General features: G+C 34.5%; 4 protein-coding genes and 1 long non-coding RNA gene across 6 annotated transcripts; all 5 read left to right on the forward strand.

The window, feature by feature from the left end:
• LOC110270951 lies at positions 1,848–6,759 on the forward strand. The gene is made up of 4 exons (XR_002360773.1): positions 1,848–2,079; positions 2,203–4,423; positions 5,371–5,474; positions 6,675–6,759. It is a non-coding gene; the product is annotated as an uncharacterized LOC110270951 (long non-coding RNA).
• Positions 6,826–8,965, forward strand: LOC110270542. 2 transcript variants are annotated; one of them, XM_021120150.1, is made up of 6 exons: positions 6,826–6,985; positions 7,121–7,275; positions 7,392–7,521; positions 7,618–7,818; positions 7,943–8,248; positions 8,356–8,965. In XM_021120150.1, the coding sequence occupies exons 4-6, from the start codon at positions 7,699–7,701 to the stop codon at positions 8,524–8,526; spliced, it is 597 nt and encodes a 198-aa protein (XP_020975809.1). In that variant the 5' UTR covers positions 6,826–6,985; positions 7,121–7,275; positions 7,392–7,521; positions 7,618–7,698; the 3' UTR covers positions 8,527–8,965. The 2 variants fall into 2 exon arrangements, with proteins under 2 accessions (XP_020975809.1, XP_020975810.1); XM_021120151.1 differs by lacking the exons at positions 6,826–6,985; positions 7,121–7,275 and having other exon boundaries at positions 7,338–7,521.
• Positions 10,969–14,272, forward strand: LOC107636156. Its single transcript, XM_016339681.1, has 4 exons — positions 10,969–11,074; positions 11,372–11,810; positions 12,048–12,967; positions 13,062–14,272. Exons 1-4 carry the CDS (start codon positions 10,969–10,971, stop codon positions 14,270–14,272), a joined length of 2,676 nt encoding a protein of 891 aa, XP_016195167.1.
• LOC107636157 lies at positions 14,402–14,743 on the forward strand. Its single transcript, XM_016339682.1, has one exon. The coding sequence runs from the start codon at positions 14,402–14,404 to the stop codon at positions 14,741–14,743; it is 342 nt and encodes a 113-aa protein (XP_016195168.1).
• On the forward strand, positions 14,825–16,054 carry LOC107636158 (ATP-dependent DNA helicase pif1-like). Its single transcript, XM_016339683.1, has one exon. It carries the CDS (start codon positions 14,825–14,827, stop codon positions 16,052–16,054), a length of 1,230 nt encoding a protein of 409 aa, XP_016195169.1.

The raw sequence follows: 21,505 nt of genomic DNA on the forward strand, positions 1-21,505 counted from the left end.
GTATAAATAATAAAATTATGTTTTCTATTTCCATATTTTTTTACAAAATTTTTTAAAAAGAATCCTGAAAATGAAAAAGGATTTTGTTTTCGTATCTAGCAGCCAATTTGGTAGTCTTAATTCTAGAAGTTGAATTTTTTTAGCGTTTCACAAATTTGAAGGGTTCGTTGCGTACACTCCGTGGTAGTTGGTAGATTGTCTTACGTTCTCTTTGACAACAGCTAAAATGGATTTGACCCCCCAAAACTAATTTTAATAAAGTATGTGTATTAATCAAAACTTGTTAAGCTGATGGGTGATTTAATCTTTTACTTAGAAAAAAAAAATGAAGTTACCTAGATCACAATCTTCTAACGAGTTGATGAATCATCAGTTAATTCATTTTCATAATAAAATGCGAATACATTCAATAGAAGTGAAAAAATAAGAAAGTGTTGGTGTCATTTAAGAGCGTATAAGAATTTCTTATAACCTAAATCATAAAATTTAATTCTAGGTTGCGTGATTTTGTTTGCTTTGTGCATTGGATGGACTGAATGGTGGAACATTATACACAGAAGCAACGACTTTTCTTTTAACAAACTAATAAATAAGCCACTCGTCACATGCCATTATTTGCCATTACAGTACAAGTCAGCAACCGCTGCCTGGGATCATCTATTTTAATCCAATAACCAATAATTGAAGTAACATAAACGAAACAACAGCATAAAAGGCTGATTTTTCACATGCACTTTTATTTTAATTTCATCGTAAAACAAAATAAAAAACTGAGTAACCTGAATTGATGCCCACAGCTCCAATTCTACAAACACCAAAGGACATTTTCCTTTGTTGTGATGTGATTAATACATGACACATCACACATCTCATGATATTGAGATCTTTATACTAATTACAGTTTACGTGAATAGTAGTGTATATAGTGTACATGTGTATTATTAGCATTACAATTGAATGGATTTGCCTTAACCACGAAAAATGTTTTAAAAATAAATTTTATAATCGTAACTTTTTTTTTATTTTGGTCTTAGACCATACACATTTCTATGGGTTTAAGTTCCTAAGTGCTTTCATAAATTAGTTGTTATCCCAAATATACCAATTAAGATTAAGATTAGCAAAAGTGTATCTTGTTAATTCTTCAATTTTTTTATCAAATGACTCATTACGTTGTTAGAGATTAATCGAATATATTTTTTGTTAATTTTAAAGATATAATGGATAGAATTAAAATTTAAGAAACTATTTAAATAAATACAACAATTTTAAAGACTACTTCAATTTTTTTATTTATCATACGCATTTTCGCTCACTCACGCACACCCTAAATGACTCTTTTCAACTTCAACCTAGCTATAGCTGGGTATAAAACTTGGTGTGGCAATTTAAGAGGCAAATAGCCAAATACATTTGCCACTTTTACACATGTGTCGGCCACAACACTTTGGAACTTAACTTCGAGTTCCTATGAATAACTCAGGTGGGATAATGGGATACAATTCGTTTTCTTTTCTTGGTCATTGGTGGGATACAATCTTTTTGCAATTTTATTTTGGTGGAAATTCATGTGCAGTCGACTTCACGTGAAGTTGATACTTGAGAGCCGTTAGATGATTTGACTGATTTGACTAAATTTTTATCTAACAGCTCTCAGATATCAACTTCACATGAAGTCGACTTCACTTGAATTTTCACCTTTTATTTTTTATTCCCACCGTATTTTTTAATTCGATAGATTAAAAGTTAATTTATTATAAATCTGAGCTCTATTTAAAAATTTGCTATTAGCTACTAGATTTATGTAAGTATAAAGTGAAATCTATATAACTATAGATAGCCGTGGTTTCATCTCCGAGCTGGAGACCTCCCCGCACTCCACGCCGGTTCCAGTCCCAGGTGGAGGCTCTCCTCCACGGTGGCATCCCCTCCAGCGTGGCTTTGCATCTTCAGGGCTCCATGTGCTACTGTGTCCTTCCGCCGTCAGCCATCGCTTTCACCTTCTCTCTCACGCAACCTACATTTCCTTTCGGTGAATCGCTCACGCAACCTGCCTTCTTGATGGATTTGTTTGAACAGGTAATGATTAGTTGGAACCCTAGGGGCTTTGCTTTCTTCTCCTACCTTCGTTTCGTCTGCCCTATAAAACTCTGTGTACGACCTCTGTTTCTTGGTAATTTGCTTTGGTGCCGTTCATCGCAGGTTAGGGGTTTCCCGATAGAGTCTCAAATTGAAGATCTCCAATGAATCAATTAGGTGTATCCAAACCTATTTTCCTTTTCATGCTTTTTGTTTCCCTTGATTGTGTACATCTTTGTAATCAATTTTGGTATCTGTTCCACGGTTAACCCAGATTTTATTCTCTAGGGTTTGTGAAATTCCTAATTGTGGAAATTGTGATAATTTTTCGTATCTGTTCGACGGTGAAGCCAGATCCTATTGCCTAGGATTCCTGAAATTCCTAATTTACAAATTGTGTCTATGTGACTTGGTTTGTTTCTAGGTTCATGTTCTTGGTTACATTCTTTGGAAGTTGCTGTTAATTTTGAGGATGGTCTATGAATCGGTTTCCTCTTCTTCATTTCGTTTTTTAGATTTCGTTGGTATGATTATCATTTCTCCTTTTGCTAGCTGTTGAATTGTTTGTTGCATGTGGTTTGTGTATTTCATCAATTGTTGGTATTTTATAATGATTATAAAGATTGTCTTCTTACTTACCTTTTCTTATATTTATTGATCATGGGTTTGGTTTTCTGAATCATCTTCTAGGTATGGGGTTTCTACCTAATCTACTTTCTCCATGGTGATGTGATTGACAGAGTTTTTTCATCAAAGTCAGTTTATAGACCCAGCTTCTCCTATTCAAGTTTTGCATTTCCAATATCATTCTCTCCTAATCAAGTTTTGCATTTGAATTTTCATTCTCATTCACTAATCCCTTTGAATTGTTTGGGCTGAATGTAGCAATTTATAATTTTTTCTGCATTCAGAATCAACTTCTCTTATCTGACTTGGTTTGATTCTGGGTTCATGTTCTTGGTTACATTCTTTGGAATTTTCTGTCAGATTCTTTGAAAATTGATGAATCTATTTTTAATTTTTTACTTTGTGTATATTCAACAAATCCATTGAGTTTTTATAATGTTTTCTGGACTGTTTGTGTCACTGGGGAATTCTCTTCTATATAATCTACTATATAATCTATTTGATGAGTGGTGATGTGATTGATAGGACTTGATTCATAGCTTTTTGCTAATTTATTTGCATCTGATGAAACCTTTTGTTAGTCAACTCACTTGCATTTCAATTCATTCCCAATTCCATTCCTTTCTGTTCAAGGTATTAGGTTTCAATCTCATCCGTTTCATGAATGTTGATGTGATTGACAGATTTTTATTGATGTTTGTCTATACTTTTTTTCCCATTCAGCTGCTATTTCGAATGTATGCCTACCTAACACATTTTAGCAACTCTCATTACTATGAGTAGAATCATTGTTTGGGATAGTTGATGACTTCCTTCCTTATGGTATAATGACATGTAGGTGCAGTGTAGTAGGTATGGTGTGATATCTCAATTTTTGGTCCCTATTTGTTGATTTCTTGAAAGTTTCCCAATTTCATTCTCTCCTATTCAAGTTTTGCATTTGAATTTTCATTCTCATTCACTAATGCCTTTGAATTGTTTGGGCTGAATGTACTAATTCATAATTTTTTCTTCATTCAGACTCATGTTCTCTTATCTGGCTTGGTTTGATTCTGGGTTCATGTTCTTGGTTACATTCTTTGGAAGTTTCTGTCAGATTGTTCAAAAATTGATGAATCTATTTTTAATTTTTTACTTTGTGTATATTCAACAAATCCATTGAGTTTTTATACTGTTTTCTGCACTGTTTGTGTCACTAGGGAATTCTCTTCTATATAATTTACTACTATTATATAATCTATTTGATGAGTGGTGATGTGATTGATAGGACTTGATTGATAGCTTCTTGCTCAGTTATTTGCATATGATGAAACCTTTTGTTAGTCAACTCAGTTGCATTTCAATACTTTATTGGTTATGCAAAAGTTGTTGTATATTTCAGCTCTTGCAAAGAAGTATAGGTGATTGTCATGAATTTGTTTGCTTCTTTGATACAGGAATATGCTTATGCCGCTCCCATTCAAGTTTTTCGTTCCCAATTGCATTTCTTCCTGTTCAAAGTATTAGGTTTCAATCTCATCCGTTTCGTGAATGTTGATTTGATTGACAGATTTTTATTGATGTTTGTCTATACTTTTTTCCTGATTCAGCTGCTGTTTCCAATGTATCCCTACCTAACACATTTACCAACTCTCATTGCCATGAGTAGAATCATTGTTTCGGGTAGTTGATGACTGCCTTCCCTATGGTATAATGACATGTAGGTGCACTGTAGTAGGTATGGTGTGATATCTCAATTTTTGTTCTCTATTTGTTGATTTCTTGAAAGTTTCCGAATTTCATTCTCTCCTAATCAAGTTTTGCATTTGAATTTTCATTCTCATTCACTAATCCCTTTGAATTGTTTGGGCTGAATGTAGCAATTTATAATTTTTTCTGCATTCAGAATCAACTTCTCTTATCTGACTTGGTTTGATTCTGGGTTCATGTTCTTGGTTACATTCTTTGGAATTTTCTGTCAGATTCTTTGAAAATTGATGAATCTATTTTTAATTTTTTACTTTGTGTATATTCAACAAATCCATTGAGTTTTTATACTATTTTCTGCACTGTTTGTGTCACTGGGGAATTCTCTTCTATATAATCTACCATATAATCTATTTGATGAGTGGTGATGTGATTGATAGGACTTGATTCATAGCTTCTTGCTGATTTATTTGCATCTGATGAAACCTTTTGTTAGTCAACTCAGTTGCATTTTAATCCTTTATTGGTTATGTAAAAGTTGCTGTATATTTCACCTCTTGCAAAGAAGTCTAGCTGATTGTCATGAAGTTGTTTGTTTCTTTGATAAAGGAACATGCTTATGCCACTCCCATTTAAGTTTTGCATTCCCAATTCCATTCCTTCCTGTTCAAGGTATTAGGTTTCATTCTCATCCATTTCATGAATGTTGATGTGATTGACATATTTTTATTGATGTTTGTCTATACTTTTTTTCCCATTCAGCTGCTATTTCCAATGTATCCCTACCTAACACATTTACCAACTCTCATTGTCATGAGTAGAATCATTGTTTGGGGGTAGTTGATGACTGCCTTCCCTATCATATAATGACATTTAGGTGCACTGTAGTAGGTATGGTGTGATATCCCAATTTTTGTTCTCTATTTGTTGATTTCTTGAAAGTTTCACTTTTTTTTTCCTGTTTTTGTGTTGGTTCAGGTTTTGGTCCTATGATTAGTTGTCTCTATGCCATTGAATGGAGATGCATATGGACTCAGATTTTGTTTTCCCTCCATTTCCATCCTCAATTTGAATTCAAAAAGGTGAGCCTTGTGTGCTGGATTTTTTCTATAAAAGGATGGTTGGTGAACCACATTCAATGCACAAACATTCTGCTGTGTTCTATTTCCTCCTAAACTTTGTCTATTTCAGAAAATTTTTTTGTTCACATTTTTATCTATTTCATCAATTCTGTTTATCCCCTTTTTTTCCTCTGCAATGCCTCCTCCATTTGATATGATTTCCAAAATGCATCCTCCTAGAGAGGCTTGGAGGCTGAAAGTTAGGGTTCTAAGGCTTTGGGTTGTACCCTCTTTTGGTAACCATGAGGTTCCTAACACAATGGAGATGATTCTCCTTGATGAGCATGTTAGCCCCTATTGGCTTCTCTTTTAAATATGGTGTTAGTTGTTGTTTTTATAAGTTTTCAAGTTTAAATGATGTGTTTTATTAATCTGATTTTGTTCTTTTGTTGGATTTCCAGTGTGGAAAAATTCAAGCTACAGTTAAGAAACCACTCCTTAATATGTTTAGGGATCATATAGTTGAAGGTCAAGTTTATAGAATGGCATACTTTACTGTTGTATCAAATCATGGTAGTTATAGAGCAACTTCTCATGAATTCAAATTGGTTTTCCTTCACCGAACCACTGTTGTAGCTGTTGATGAAGATGTTATCCCTAAGACTTGTTTCAACATTTTACCTTTTTCTGAGCTGCTGAACATGACCCAAGATTATGATTTTTTAGTTGGTGTGTCTATCTTCTTGGTATGCTGTTATTCAAGTTTTTTTAACAAATGCTTTGAATATTTAATAGGTTGTGTTTATTTGGAATAGATGTCATTGGTCTTTTAACTTCAGTGGGAGAAGAGAAAGAATATGCAAAATAGGGAAAAATTGTGAAAATTATTGTGCTGGAATTAACTCCAAAAGAGTATGTTGATTGAGTCATTTCTCCTGGTTTCTTTTTATGTTTTAATCATCTTTTTTTCTTATTTTCTGTTTCATTTTTTGTCATGTTTTGAGTTTCAGTCTTACAGTGCGCTGTGCATTATTTGGGAACTATGTTAATCAAGTAAATCATTTCCTTGCCTCTGGCTATGTGGAGCAGCCTGTTGTAGTCATTCAACTTGCAAAAGTCAAGTTCTTTAGGGGTACATTATTTGTTTTATGTACATCTTATTGGTACTCTAGGTGTTGTCTCCAATAAACTTTGCTAGACTCTTTCTGTATTGCTGTGTAGGTCAAGTAGGCCTTCAAAATGTGATGTATGCCACTCAAATATTATTTAATCATGATCTTCCTGAAGTTGTTGAATTCAGGCAGAGGTTTGCATTGTTTATTTTGTTCATTCTTATTGTATTCTTTATTTAGAACCAATCTGGAGTAACAAGTACAAGTGTTTGCATCATTTTTTTTAGTATAGTTGAGCAAGGTGTCAATGGTACCCAGCCACTCTTTATTGCAAATGAGGGTAAAGTTGTCTCCTTGGAAGATGATTTCATGCGTTTAACTAGAAAATGCACTATTGAAGAGCTTCAAGATAATAATGAGGTTGTCTTCTTTTGAGTTAGTTGTGTTTATGTTTATTTTATACACATATGAACTGAAAAAGAAAATTAAAGAACAACTTCCAGATCTGTTTTTTCATTCATATTGTTAACAAATTTTGGAATGCCCATTGCATAGGAGGGTTCTTTTATCATTTTTGGTACAATCCAAGGTATTGTTGAGGATGGAGGTTGGTGGTATTCTGCTTGTGTGTGTGGAAATGGTATCTATCCTCAAAATGGTGCATATTACTGTGATTTTTGTTTGAAGCACATAACTAATGTGACTCCAAGGTCAGAAATTTCGTTCAAAATGTCTTTTCATTTTGTCTTGTGGATTGTTTATAAAAATAATGTTTCTTGGTATTATTTATTCTGAATCATTGTGTTCCTTTTTTTTCTCTCCGCAGATTTAAAATTAAAATAACAGTTGAAGATCATAGTGGGGAGGGTATTTTTCTTCTCTTTGATCGTGAGGCATCTTATTTGCTTAAGAAATCATGTGCTGACTTGTTTACCGAGGTTCAAAGAGATGCAAGTGTATGTTCTTAGTTTTCTTTTGTGTATTCTTCACTTTATGGGATGTGATATCTGTTATTTAAACTCTGTATTTGTTATGTATTACTTTCAAAATAGCTTGTATGTGGGGATACTTATCTTCCCATATTCTAAGGGCTCATTGGAAAGAGGTTACTGCTGAAGGTTGATACCAAAGGTATGCCACATGATACATTTTATGGCACTTTTCGAGTTAGGAGAATATGTGATGATCCCACCATTATTGCCATGTTTGAGCTTCCGGATTATGATGCTGATGATGAGTCAACTCCAAAAAAGGTTACATATACATATAATTATTTTTAGATTGCGTGAATTCATGTTTTCTTCTTTTTTTTATTGTGCTGTGGTGAATTTTTCTTATGGTCTTATGTATTTTTAAACTGTTGTGGCATATGAATAGGAGCCTGATTTACACAAATCTGTTCCCTGTGGAGAAAGGGATATTGGTATTAAGAAGGAGTCATCAAAGACTTTTATCAAAAGTGAGAAAGTTGCTGGTGAGTCTTATGGGGTTTTATCTAAATCCCCAATTCTCATTGATTTTCTGGCTGAAAAACAGCATGCTGTTTCCGGAGGGACTGAGTTTGCTTCCTTAATTAATGGTGAACATGGAAAAGATGAGAAAATACCCAGCAATGATACTGTTAGTGATGATCTTTCTGCTGAACTGAATATATTGCTTAGCTCACCAGAAAAAGAAACTCAGGTGCTGTTATATAATGTTTTTTTCCTCCTTACTATGTGTGCTGTTTCTAAATGGATTTTGCATTTCTTGAGTGACTTTCGTAGCTTTTGTTAATTTCTTTGTCATAGGAGGTGTTGTCCCATGTTATTGATGCACCTTCCCAATATAGAGAGAAGCTTATTCATGAAAATCATGTTGTCACCTCCAAGGGCAAGAGAAATCTGAATCCCCAATTTGAAGAGGCGGCTGCTGATGTAGATGGGCGTGGGTTCAAGATTGCCAAGATTAATGGAGTTTGATTTAATGTATGGTATTGAGCTGCTGTGTCTAGGTGTAGGTAGTTTATATAGTATATCTACAAGTGTTTAGGAAGGCTTGTGATTCCAAATACATCGAAATGTAATGATGCTGGCTGGATGGTATTTTGATTTGACCTTTTTAGATTGTGTCCAACAAATAGGATTGTCAGATATAGGGATTTTTCTTTTGTGTTGGCTTGGGTCATCTGCCAACTAGGTCTATTCTCAACTCCTCCTTTTGTAATAGTGACTTTGCTAGGGATTGGACACATTTTCAATGTTGTACCCTCTTTAGGTTACATACTAGGATATGTAGTCAGATGTTGGGATCCTCCTTATCATAGGAGAGATAGCCATATGTAATTGTGTATATCACTATCAGTATTTTAATGAAATGCGGCAGTTCTTATTTTTATTTCTTTATTGTTGTACAACTTTATCTTTTCATCTCAATTAGTTATTGGTGTTGATTATAATACTTTATTTTTTTTATGTTCTGCGTTATCAAAGGTGTGCATGGTTATATTAGTTCTTTGTTGGTTCTCTTCCCAGCCACCCCTTCCCCCTACCTTTTTTTTTTTATCTTTTGCTTATAGGAACTTAACAATGTGATGTGTTTTTGGGAATCAATTAGGGGTAGTTCTTGCGATTTATGTTTCAACCTCTAGTTTTATTTAGCACGAGTAACAAAGATGTCTCATAATTTTGTTCGTGCTAGAGAATATATGCGTAATTCTTTGAAAAGAAAGCGAACACAAACTCACCATCGAAATGCAAGAGGTCAGTATTGAATTGACCTTCGTGATACTTTTAGTATTTTTTGCTCCAACTTTCAGTGATTTGATATCTATGGGAGTCTTTGTAATTTATTTTCGTTTTGTAATGTTTTAGAGGTCCTCGATTCCTCAATCCCTGCTCTCTCTTTGAATGATTATTTGGGTAATTTTTATTGCTCTATTTATATTTTTGTAGTTACTCTGTGTATTCTTATTAATTTATCTATTTTTCTTATATTATTCCAATGTTTCTGTTTGCTTTTATTTTTTAGAAAATTTAGTTGAGGTGTCCTAGAATGTTAATCAGAGTTCAAATCTTATTTTGTCAGGTATAATATTATCTTTAAGTATTTTATCCCTGTCCAATTTTGTTTTTGTTAAATTATATTTTAAGTTCTTATGAATTATATCTAATAACAGATTGGTTTATTGATTTATTATTGTTTTCCTACACTTTTACACCTAAAAGGTTTATTTTAACTATTACGGCCACTTTGGCTAAACTTCATAAATAAGTTCTTTTAGAAAAAGGGTTTAAAATATAAGGACTTTTATTAATAACAACTTTTAAATAAGTTATTTTGTGTTCGGAAAGTTATTATAGAAGTCCTTGTTTTAAAGCTGTGCATTAAATTAGCTAACATAATCGCGAAATTTGATTCAAAGCGCACAATTATTGAAGGTAATTAGATTAGCTAGCGTAAGCCTGACCAGTTGTCTTATCTTGTTGAAATAACTAATGTCATTATAAAATTGTTTATGAAATCATTTAGATCAGTAGATAGGTTTAATTTATATAGTTGTTTTAAACATACACAAGTAATAGAGGTTATTAAATTGTTTAATTAGTGTTTATTTTTGTTTTGGACAATATGAAGGGTTTTTTGGTTATGTAATTGGATTCATGTAATCAGTTAATTAATTAACTTTTCTACCTAAATAATAGACAAGGGGTATTTGTTGAAACTTTCTTACTTTGATGTCATAATCAATAGTTGTATCTTAAAAAAAAAATTAACTATTCTGTGGGTTCCTCTAATTTTTTGGAAATCTTCTATTAGTTCCATATAAATAATTTTTCTTTTAGTTCTGTCCGTCAAAATTTTTTTTTTAGTTTTTTCAATTATGCCTCTCTTGATAGTGATTCGGTCAATTGTATAAGGAGATGTTTACAACAAAGAATATGGTGCATGGATTCAATTAAAAGAAAAGGAAATTCTTGGGAGCCAATTCAGAAAAAAAATTGTGAAATGACTCAATTCAAGTAAAAAAAAAATATATAGGCACTTGGTTCAAAATTTTACAACATTCTATTGACTAATTGAGTCATTAAAGTCTCAAAAATATACAACATAATTCTAATAGTAATTTAGATTATTTAATTTGAACCTTGATAGTTAGTATGAGTGATTCAAATAATGAAACAAAGTTTATTCTAATGTTAGCACAAATCAAATTGTTCTTAAATGTGCATTTAGCTTTAATTGGAATAGGTTATTTGATAAAACAATGTTTAATTTTCATTGGTTTTCATAGTTTATTACATTTTTAATGTTCAATTTGGATGCTGATTATTAGATAATTAATTGATTTCTTATTTCATCATTAATTTTTTTTTTCGTTGTCGAATATATATTTACATAAGTTTGTGTTATTTTAAATCAAAATGGATGATATAGACCAATCAGAAATATATGATCCTTCGATAAATTCATTCAGTCAAGTTGGTTCTGTTATTGATCATCCTCTGTTCTTGCAAAGTGAGATACAAGGTACGTTCTCTGTATTAAAGTATTTATTATTCAAGAATAGTAAAATATTATTCTTATTTGCTTAGTGCTAAAAGATTCTATTGTGCTTCTGTGATGAGATATTATTCAGTCAGTGTAAAAAAGTAGTGTTTTGTGATACATTTTTTTGACAAAATTTAAAGGAGTCAAGTATTTACTCTATATTTTATCTGTATGCTAATGGTTTGTTCATTTTATGTTGAATATATTTCGTGCCACATAATTGAGATGAAATTCTTTTGTTGTTGTGCATATTTTTTTCGACTTTATCTTTGCCAGGTTGCCTTGATGTTGGTAATCCTAACTATGAATGTTCACTTTGTGGCGTGTGTTTCTGGTTATTAGAACGTGTTGAAAGAGACTCTACAGTTAATCGTCCTGTTTTTACTGTTTGTTGCTCAAAAGGAAAAATTCAGTTACCTTATCTCCGAAAGCCCCCAGATTTGTTATATAATTTGATTAACGGACATGATAGCAAGAGTTTGTACTTCCAAAAAAATATTCGATCTTATAATAGTATGTTTGTCTTCACGTCTCTTGGCGGTAAGGTATTGGATTCAGTGAATGATGGGAGGGGTCCACCACAGTTTATAATAAGTGGTCAAAATTATGATCGGATTGGAAGTTTGCTCCCAGATCCTGGTCAGAAGCCTAAATTTGCCCAGTTATATATATACGACACTCAGCACGAGATAATGCATATGCAGCAAAACTTTGGGTATGTGTGTTTGATATTTTGTTGCTCAGTCTTTTTATTGTATTTTCTTGATGTTTTAGTGTTATTTGTATTGAAAAACAGGTTTATAGTTGTGATCTGATAGTTATACTGTATTTTGTTCCCATTATAAAGTCTTATTGGTCTTTTTTTGCTAATAATGATATATCAAAATATATGAGATTTGTATTCTGTGTGGTTTTTAAATATATCTTTGTGGTTAATTTATATTTTTTTTAGGCAAACATCTGAGATAGATAAAGAATTGATAGCTGATTTGTTGCAAATGATCGATACTCATAATGTCATAGCACAGTCATTTCGAAGAGTCAGAGAATTCTATCAGTGTCATCCATCTGAGATTTTCTCTTTGAAGTTGTATTTGCAAAGGAAGGTTGATCGAAGAATTTACAATGCTCCTTCTTGCGATGAAGTTGCTGCCTTGATTGTTGGAGATTTTGATTCGTCGAATCATGGCCGTGACATTATTGTTCGATCTACTGGTGGTCAGTTGCAACGTATTTATGAAACTCATGCTCTGTATTGGCCCTTACAGTATCCTTTGTTGTTTCCATATGGTGAGGATGGTTACCAGATGAACATTGGTTATCGAGGTGAACAGCCTGGATATGTTCCTGGAAGGAGAACAAGGGTTTCCCTTAGGGAATTCATATGTTTTCGTCTCCAGATTAGGGAACACGAAGATAGAATTATTCACAAGTGTAGACGGTTATTTCAGCAATTTGTTGTTGATTGTTTCACCATGATTGAGTCCCAAAGGTTGCATGAGATTAGAATGAAGCAAAGTACAACTAGAGGAGAAGTCCTTCAAGGAATAGAGGAGGCTATGCATCGTGGCGATGATGAAGCTTCTTCAATTGGGACACGAATCATTTTGCCTTCTTCCTTCACTGGTGGTAGACGTTATATGTTTAACCGTTGTCAGGATGCCATGGCAATTTGTAAACATTTTGGCTATCCAGATTTATTCTTCACTATTACGTGTAATCCAAATTGGCCTGAATTTCAGCGATTTACAGAGCGAGAGCGAATTCCCATCGCTGATCGTCCTGATATCTCTTGTCGTGTATTTCATGCGAAGTTGAAGTGCCTCCTTAGCGATCTCAAGGAAGGTGTGTTTTTTGGTTCACTTAATGCAGGTATGTTCTTTTCTCACTTAGCATCTCAATCTCTGTCTGTTGTCTTCAGACATGTAGTTGTCTGGATTCTTTAGGATGTTTTTGTATTTTTTAGGTATGTATACTATTGAGTTCCAAAAAAGAGATCTACCGCATGCACACATGTTACTTTGGCTTAACGTGGAAAACAACTTACAAAGTGTTGAAATTGTTGATGAATTCATCTGTACCGAGCTACCCAATCCCCAAAAATTTCCATCTCTTTATAAGGTCGTCACCAAGTACATGATCCATGGTCCCTGTGGTCGACTTAGACCAAGTTCTCCTTGCATGAAAGATGGTAAGTGCTCAAAATTTTATCCAAAAAGATTCGTTGACCAAACGAGCTTTGATGAGGATGGCTATCCAATATATAGACGTCGTAATACGGGTGTCACAGTGAAAATCAACGATGTTGATATTGATAACAGATTTGTTGTGCCCTATAATCCACTACTGTTAATGAAATATCAAGCTCACATAAATCTTGAGTTCTGTAACAAGTCAAATGTGATTAAGTATCTTTTTAAGTATGTCAATAAGGGTCCGGATCGGGTGACTACAACTGTTGGAGAAACATATGATGTTGGTGAATCTTCTCAGGTGGTTGATGAGATCAAACAGTATTACGATTGTCATTATTTGTCACCGCTTGAATCCATGTGGAGAATTTTTGCTTATGATATTCATCATAGATGGCCGGCAGTACAAAGGTTGACTTTTCACTTGCCGAACCAGCAACATGTTGTATTCGATGATGCTGATATCACTACTCATGTTTATTTGCAGAACAAAGATTTGCTGATGATGTTTACGGGTTGGATGATGGCCAACAAGCGGTTCCCGGAGGGGCGGTCTTTAACATATGTTGAATATCCAGACAAATTTGTCTATTGTTTGAATAGCAAGGGGTGGAAGCCAAGACAGAGGGGATTCTCAATTGGAAGATTGAGTTTCGCTAATCCCTCATCTGGTGAACTTTTCTACATGCGGATGCTTTTGAATGTGCAGAGAGGTTGTACCAGTTTTCGAAGTATAAGAACCATGAATGGTGTTACTTATGATACATTTCAAGAGGCATGTTCCGCCATGGGATTCTTGATAGATGATAAGGAGTATGTTTCTGCTATTAAGGAAGTCATCGAGTTAGCGTCAGCTGCACAGCTAAGGAGGCTTTTTGTGATGTTGTTGCTATCTGGTTCCATGGGAAGACCTCTGTCAGTTTGGGAACAAACTTGGGCTTATTTGTCTGATGATATTCTTTATCGCAGAAGATATGAGCTATAATATTCCGGTAAGAATTTTGTTCATCATGAATTTATTATATGACAAGCAGGCACACACGCACGCACATAGTACAGAAATCATATTATGGTGCTAATATTTTATTAATTATCGTTAAACGTAGATCTAACGATGAGTCAGGACGAGTTGCAAGCATTTTGTTTGTTGGAAATTGAGAAACTATTGCAGAGTAATGGAAAATCATTGAGAAATTATGCTGGGATGCCGGTTCCTAATAACTCTTTAGTCTCTCAAATTAGCAATTTGATGCTGTTGCGTGAGTTGCAGTATGATACTGTTTCTTTGACTCGTGAGCACGATGAAAATGTCTCCAAGTTAAATGAAGAACAGAGGGTGGTCTACGATAAAATTATTGATTGTGTTTCGAATAAGAGGCACGGATTCTTTTTTGTCTACGGGTTTGGTGGCACTGGAAAAACTTTTTTATACAGAATTTTGTCAGCTAGATTGTGATCTAAGAAAAAGATTGTTATAAACGTTGCTTCTAGTGGTATTGCTTCTCTGTTGTTACTTGGTGGTAAAACGACACATTCTATGTTCAATATTCCTGTTGAGCTGACTAAAGACACTGTTTGTCAGATTAAGAAGGATAGTCCAAAAGCTGAGGTAGTCCGGTTGGCCGATTTGATTATTTGGGATGAGGCACCGATGACTAACAAATTAGCATTTGAAGCGCTCGATAGGACGTTGCGGGATATAATGGTTTCGGTCTCTGATAGGAATAAAGATTTACCTTTTGGTGGGAAGGTGGTCGTTCTTGGTGGTGATTTCAGGCAAGTCTTACCAGTTATTCCAAAAGGTTCTCGTGCTGAAATTGTGATGGCGTCCATAAATTCTTCTGTCCTCTGGAAATACTGTGAAGTTTTGCGATTGACCAAAAATATGAGGTTAGCAAGTGGATTGGAACAATCAACTGCTCAGGAGTTAAGGTCGTTTTCAGATTGGATACTTCATATCGGTGAAGGTCTATGTGGAACTCTGGTCAATGACAAACTTCTTGTTGATATTCCTTCTGATCTAATCATTCCTGTTTTGGAAAATCCAGTGGAAGATATTGTAAATACAATCTATCCAAATTTGGTTCAGAATTTTCGTGATCCAAGCCTTTTCCAGGATAGGGCAATATTGGCTCCGACTGTCGAGAATGTTGAAGAGATAAACAATTATATAGTTGACTTGTTTCCCAGTGAGGAGAAAAATTATCTCAGTGCTTATTCAATATATGGTAGTGATGCCTATTCTGATGTTGAAGTTAATTGGATAAATGTTGAATTCTTGAACCAGATTAGGTGTTCTGGTCTACCTAATCATTCGTTGAAGTTGAAAATAGGCGTGCCTATTATTTTGTTGAGGAATGTTGATCCAGCTGGGGGTTTGTGTAATGGGACTCGACTTGTTGTACGAGATCTAGGGACAAATGTGATCGGTGCAGATATTGTTTCTGGTAGCAATGTTGGGGATAAAGTTTTTATCACCAGAACGAATTTGATTCCCAGTGATACGGTTATACCGTTTAAATTCCAATGCCATCAATTCCCAGTTTCTTTGTCGTTTGCGATGACAATCAACAAAAGCCAGGGTCAGACACTATCAACAGTTGGTTTGTTCTTGCGTCGTCCTGTGTTTTGTCACGGTCAACTTTATGTAGCTATTTTCCGAATTAGGAATAGAAATATTCTGAAGATTTTACTTTGTGATGAAGGATTAGTTGATCCTACCAGGACTGAAAATGTTGTATTTAAAGAAGTTTTTGATAAGATATAATGTAGTTTTTTGTTATATTTTCTAATCTTTTCTATGTTATTTATAGTTTTGTTTTGGTGTACGTTTTCTTTAGAGAGAGACATCTTCTTTGGGGTATGTCTAAAATCGTCTCAACCATTTTGTGTGCACTAGATGCACCAAATTTTATGGATGATTAGATTCTATTAAATGAATATTAAAGATGTTATGAAAGAAGAGTATTCATACGCTTTATAAATGTAGAGTATATTTGTATATATATACATAAATATATTTTAATACATAGTATTTTAAGAATGGCAAGTATAATCTTTTACTTTAAAATGAATATAAAACATATCAATACATATCAAAATATTTTTCATTTATTAAAATTAATTATTATACTATACTATTGTTAATAAGGTAAAACTTTATTAAGAAATAATTTCATAATTACCTATTAGGAAAAAATATCATCAATCATAATTATTTTAGCATGATTATCTTCATAAAAAAATTTGATTTTAATCTAAATTATACTCTATCCATACAATTTTATTTTATTTTTGTTATTTCTAACATATATATTTAAGTAATAAATATATTATTAGTAGTAAGTTTTTTATAATGTCATATATCAATTTTTTCTTGGCACCTCTTTACATAATTTGGTTAATTTATCCAGATCTCAATTGATTTTGTTTTTTTCTTTTGTTAGTTAAAATGTATCTTTTTTAATAGATGAACCAGATTTTTATTTCTTCAAAAAATCAATTCAAATTTTTTTAATACATTGAATTTGCATAAAATTCAAAAATTAAATATCTAAAATGATTGATATTTTTTTTACTATCAGTCTAAAAATACTTGATTGCAGAATTTTGTTTTTATTAATATAATCCTCTCAATTTAACAATAAACGTAATTAAAGTCAAATAATGTGAGTTTAACTAATTTTGTTTTACCAAATTCATCAGTTTCAGTTCATTAGGATCCCTAAAAGACCTTTCGACCTCACCCCATCTTCTTTATCCCTAACCTCACTCCATCCGTCGCACCATCTCCGTACCCTCTCCCTCGGCTGAGGTTTCTGCTTCTCTCCTGGGTTTTGGCCACATGCAGAGAAGGTATGGGTATCTCTGCGATTCCATTCGATCCCACCATGAGGGTGTTGTTCTCTTCGTTGCGTCTGTTCCTTCTCCCCCAAGGTTCCTCTGTCTCTCTCTGTCGATCATACCTCATTCTCCATCTCGATTTCTCCGTTTTGGATAGTAGATGTTGCCACCGCGGTTCAAGAGGTATATCTGGGCTATGGTTCCATTCTCCTCCTTTTCAATCTCTTTCTGGATTCCTTCTCTAGTTTCAATTTTTTTTCTGTTAATTGTTACTGTTTTCTGGATCCATCGTTTAATTTTGAGTTGTTTGGTTTCTGATTTAATCATGGTGATTGTTACTTGTTTTTCTAAATAAATGGTTCTCTCCTATGTTTGTGCTCTTGGTGTTTCTGTGAAATAATTTTCTTCTTGGGGAGTTTGCTCATTATAATTTATATAATTTTCTTTCAGCTATTGGACTGAAGTTAACTGTAGTGTTAGGTATACTTGACTGATGAAATTCTGTTTTTGCTTTATTGTGAATTGTCAAATCAACTATATGTGGTAGGTATTTGGTAATTTGTAACAGGCCTCTTCCCATATTGTTTTTGCTCTTTTCCCATGAGTATTTGGTTATTTGTGATATCTGTAACACCCTAATATTCAAATCCTTATGCTCGAGTCATAAGTCAATGATATTACGGTGGTACGACTTTCAGGTGGATTTTTCATATATAAATATAGGTAATTTTCGAAAGGAGTATTAATCGAGAAGCCTGAAAAGAGTAAAAATCAAAATCGCGAAGACGTATCACTCACGTTTCGACAACGAAAAGTTAAACTGCTAAGCCAAACGCGATATACGGACAAGGCATAAAGGAGATTAAGAGATAGATAACAGATAGATATATATAGCATAAGTAAATAGCCACTAGTCGCGACCCGCGAAGTTTAGGCCGGCTAGGGTACAGTATGAAAGTAGATGACAACAGTATATCCAAATCTTTCCCAAAGGAAACATAAGAGCCTCTATAGGCAAGTTCCAAAAGAGTTCAATACGTAATATAATCTTTTCAAAACAAAGGTGGAGAGATTCTAAGCAAAACACAAAGTAGAGAAAATAAATATCTTCGCCGTCTCTCAGACAAACCACAGCTCACTGCTGAGCACCTGGACCTATATCTGAAAAACAAGAGATATATACGGAATGAGAACCCCGGGCCCATGGGTTCCCAGTACGGTAAAAGTGCCAAATAAATACAATGCACTGCAATAAAAACTCACTGAGCATCCTAAACTTCTTCACCAAATATCCAGCCTAAATTCTCACTAATCCATGAATAGGCAACTGTCGTAAGGGGATACTAAATCTAGTTCCTGTTACACATGTTTCCAAACCCGCTGACTCTTCCACGAGTCAGACTCAGAATCATAAGCAAAACTATCACCAGTTGTTCTGCCCCAGCAATTCTATATCAATACATCATACACTCGCCTGGAGCTAGTGAAACCACATCACTGCGAATATGTGCCCTGTCACCATTAGAGGGTATCTGCGCCCTGTCGCCATTAGAGGGTATCTGTGCCCTGTCGCCATTAGAGGGTATCTGTGCCCTGTCGCCATTACAACCAGAGAGAAAACACAAACATGCTTACATTCAATATTTTCCATCATTATTCATTTATCATATGCCTTTATACTCAACCATAATCCATAATGGCTTTGCCGTAACTCGGCAATAACTCAGCCATCCGGCTCACAGTTCAATCCAGAACTAGCCAATTTATCAACATGGCTCCGCCGTATCCGGCAATAACTCAGCCATCCAGCTCATGGTCCAATCAAGAACCAACCATTTATCAATAAATATAGCCCTTCGGCTCATGGCATACACGGTACTTCCACCGCCATCCTCCATATCTCATATAATCATCTTTGATCATTATTGATCTTACCCTTTCCCCCTTGCTTCACTCGCAAGTTACCACATTCCCTAGCTCCTTTCTCATTGCTAGGCATATCATAATGATTTAATACATAAGGGGTGAGATCGGAGGCTTAGAAGTATGAGATTTGGCTTTTAAAACTCAAAAATCAACTTTAGCATGAAAGCAGGGCCACGCGTACGCGCACTCCACGCGCACGCGTGGATGGCCAAAAACTCATCGACGCGCAAGCGTCAGCCACGCGTACGCATGGGTGCTCTTGCGCCCAGGCACAAAACTAGCACAACCCTGGCACAACTCTCTGGAAAATAGCTGGGCATTTGGTGCAGCGCATCGACGCGCCCGCGCACACCACGCGCACGCGTGGATGGTGCTTTCTGGAAGAACGGCGCGTACGCGCCAAGTGCGCCTACGCGCCAAGTGCGCCTACGCGCGGAGGGTCGTTCTGCTAAAAATTTTCTAAGTTAAAAGCTGCAGAATTTACAAATTCAACCCCCAATCTTCCGACGGACATAACTCTCTCATTTTAAATCATTTTCCACCCGTTCTTCGAACGGCATGGACATCCCGGATCCAATTTCATTTCTAAACAAATTTGGCACAAAACAGAGATCCGTAGTCCAAGTTATGTCCCATCAAAATATGCCCAAAAACCATGTTTTCATACAAAACCACAAAGTGCCATTTTCGAAACAAGCCATTTTCAACTATTTTCAAAATCAACCAAAACATGCCAATTTCAACCCTTTTTTGAAATCAATCAAAATGTACCAAAATCAACATCAAGCCATCCTCAACTCATATATTGACACTTTACCAAAATTTCCAAAACCACATCCAACCATTTCAACACTTCTCAATCAAATGCCTAAAGGATAAACACAATATCATGTCATACATCCTTCCTCATCCCAATTTCCAATAATACCATTTCCAAATCAACCATCATTATACCTATTCAACATCATACTCACTATCACGTGGTTTCACCCACAAATCAACCTTAATCATTCCTCAAGCATATATCACAACATACATATCTCTAATGCATCATCATACCATCAAGGCATCAATAATCATAATTACATATATGATCACATAATATATCTCAACCAAACCAAACATATCTCATCTACATAATTTCACCCAAAATTACCAAATTCCGCACTTCAACTCCTCATACCTTATTATTCAATAACCAACCTAATCATTCATATATTCATTATCTGAAATTCATCCAATCACTTGTGCCAAAGAGATGAATGGAATACTCACCACAAAACTTAGATAGAATTGTAGAGGATGAGAAGAGCGACGCGTGGCCGCAAACGGCTCATCAATCGGAGCTCCGTAGCTCAAGTTATGGTGGTTTGAAGATCAAAGAGAGTTAGGTTTTCTCTCTTCTCTTCTCTCTTCTCAAATCAGCGCCCAACAAAGTAGTGTTTATATATGTTGAAATGAGCTGAAATGAGCTGAAATGCTCACAACTAGTGTTTATATATGTTGGGTCTTGGGCCCACTTAGGCCCGATTCACTTATTTTTGCCCATTAGCCCAATTTTGGGCCAAAACCTTTAAGATTAGCGCTCTAAATTGCACTTTAAATATTTCTACCTTCCCCAATTATAATTCCTCATTTCTTAATCTTGTTTACCCATAATCAATTTCCTCAGCTGTAGTACCAGACAGATCTCAGCCGGTACTGCCGGTCAAAATTCCACTGCGCGCTTTTACGCAGAAAACTATGTTTTCCGACTCGGAAAAATTCACTGAATCCAAATATCATATTTAAATCATCAAATTCCAATTGCCAAATCTTCCAACCATATTCGCTCCTATTTAACTTATTATTTAATTAATTTTGGTTAGATCGGGTATTACAATATCTTCCTAAATGATGTGTGTAGGGATATCAATCTATATATACCTATTAGTCTATCTCTGTCCCATATGTGAAGCTTTCATTGTAAGCTTTAGTGTTTGTTAACTTTGGGAGTTTATAACTTCAACTCATCTGTTTATCTTCTCATCTTAGTTCTGAATTTTTCTCTGTATATTTTCTCCTTTTGGTGTTCTTATCCTATATATGTTGGCAATGAATAACCGTGTTGATCTGGTGGAGAAAATCACTCCCTGGAGAGAATCATGGAAAGTGCATGTTAAAGTTGTGAAGTTGTGGTACCACAAGAATCCTTCTTTGGATCCTTCTCAAAATCTGTTGCATATGGTCATAATGGATGAGAATGTCAGTTTTATTTTATGTTAGTATTTCCTTAAGTTGTTGCAACTTTTTTTTTAATATGCAGAAGGGAATTTTTATTTTTAGTTGCAAAGTGATGTGTTTTTGTTGTTTTATTTTTTTAATCAATTATTTTTATGCTGTTTGGATACCTAAATACGTTAATAAATTCAAAATATAAAGCATTCTTTTTCAATTGCAGTTACACAAG

This window comes from Arachis ipaensis, chromosome B04 (assembly GCF_000816755.2).
Source record: "Arachis ipaensis cultivar K30076 chromosome B04, Araip1.1, whole genome shotgun sequence".
Lineage (NCBI taxonomy): Eukaryota > Viridiplantae > Streptophyta > Magnoliopsida > Fabales > Fabaceae > Arachis > Arachis ipaensis.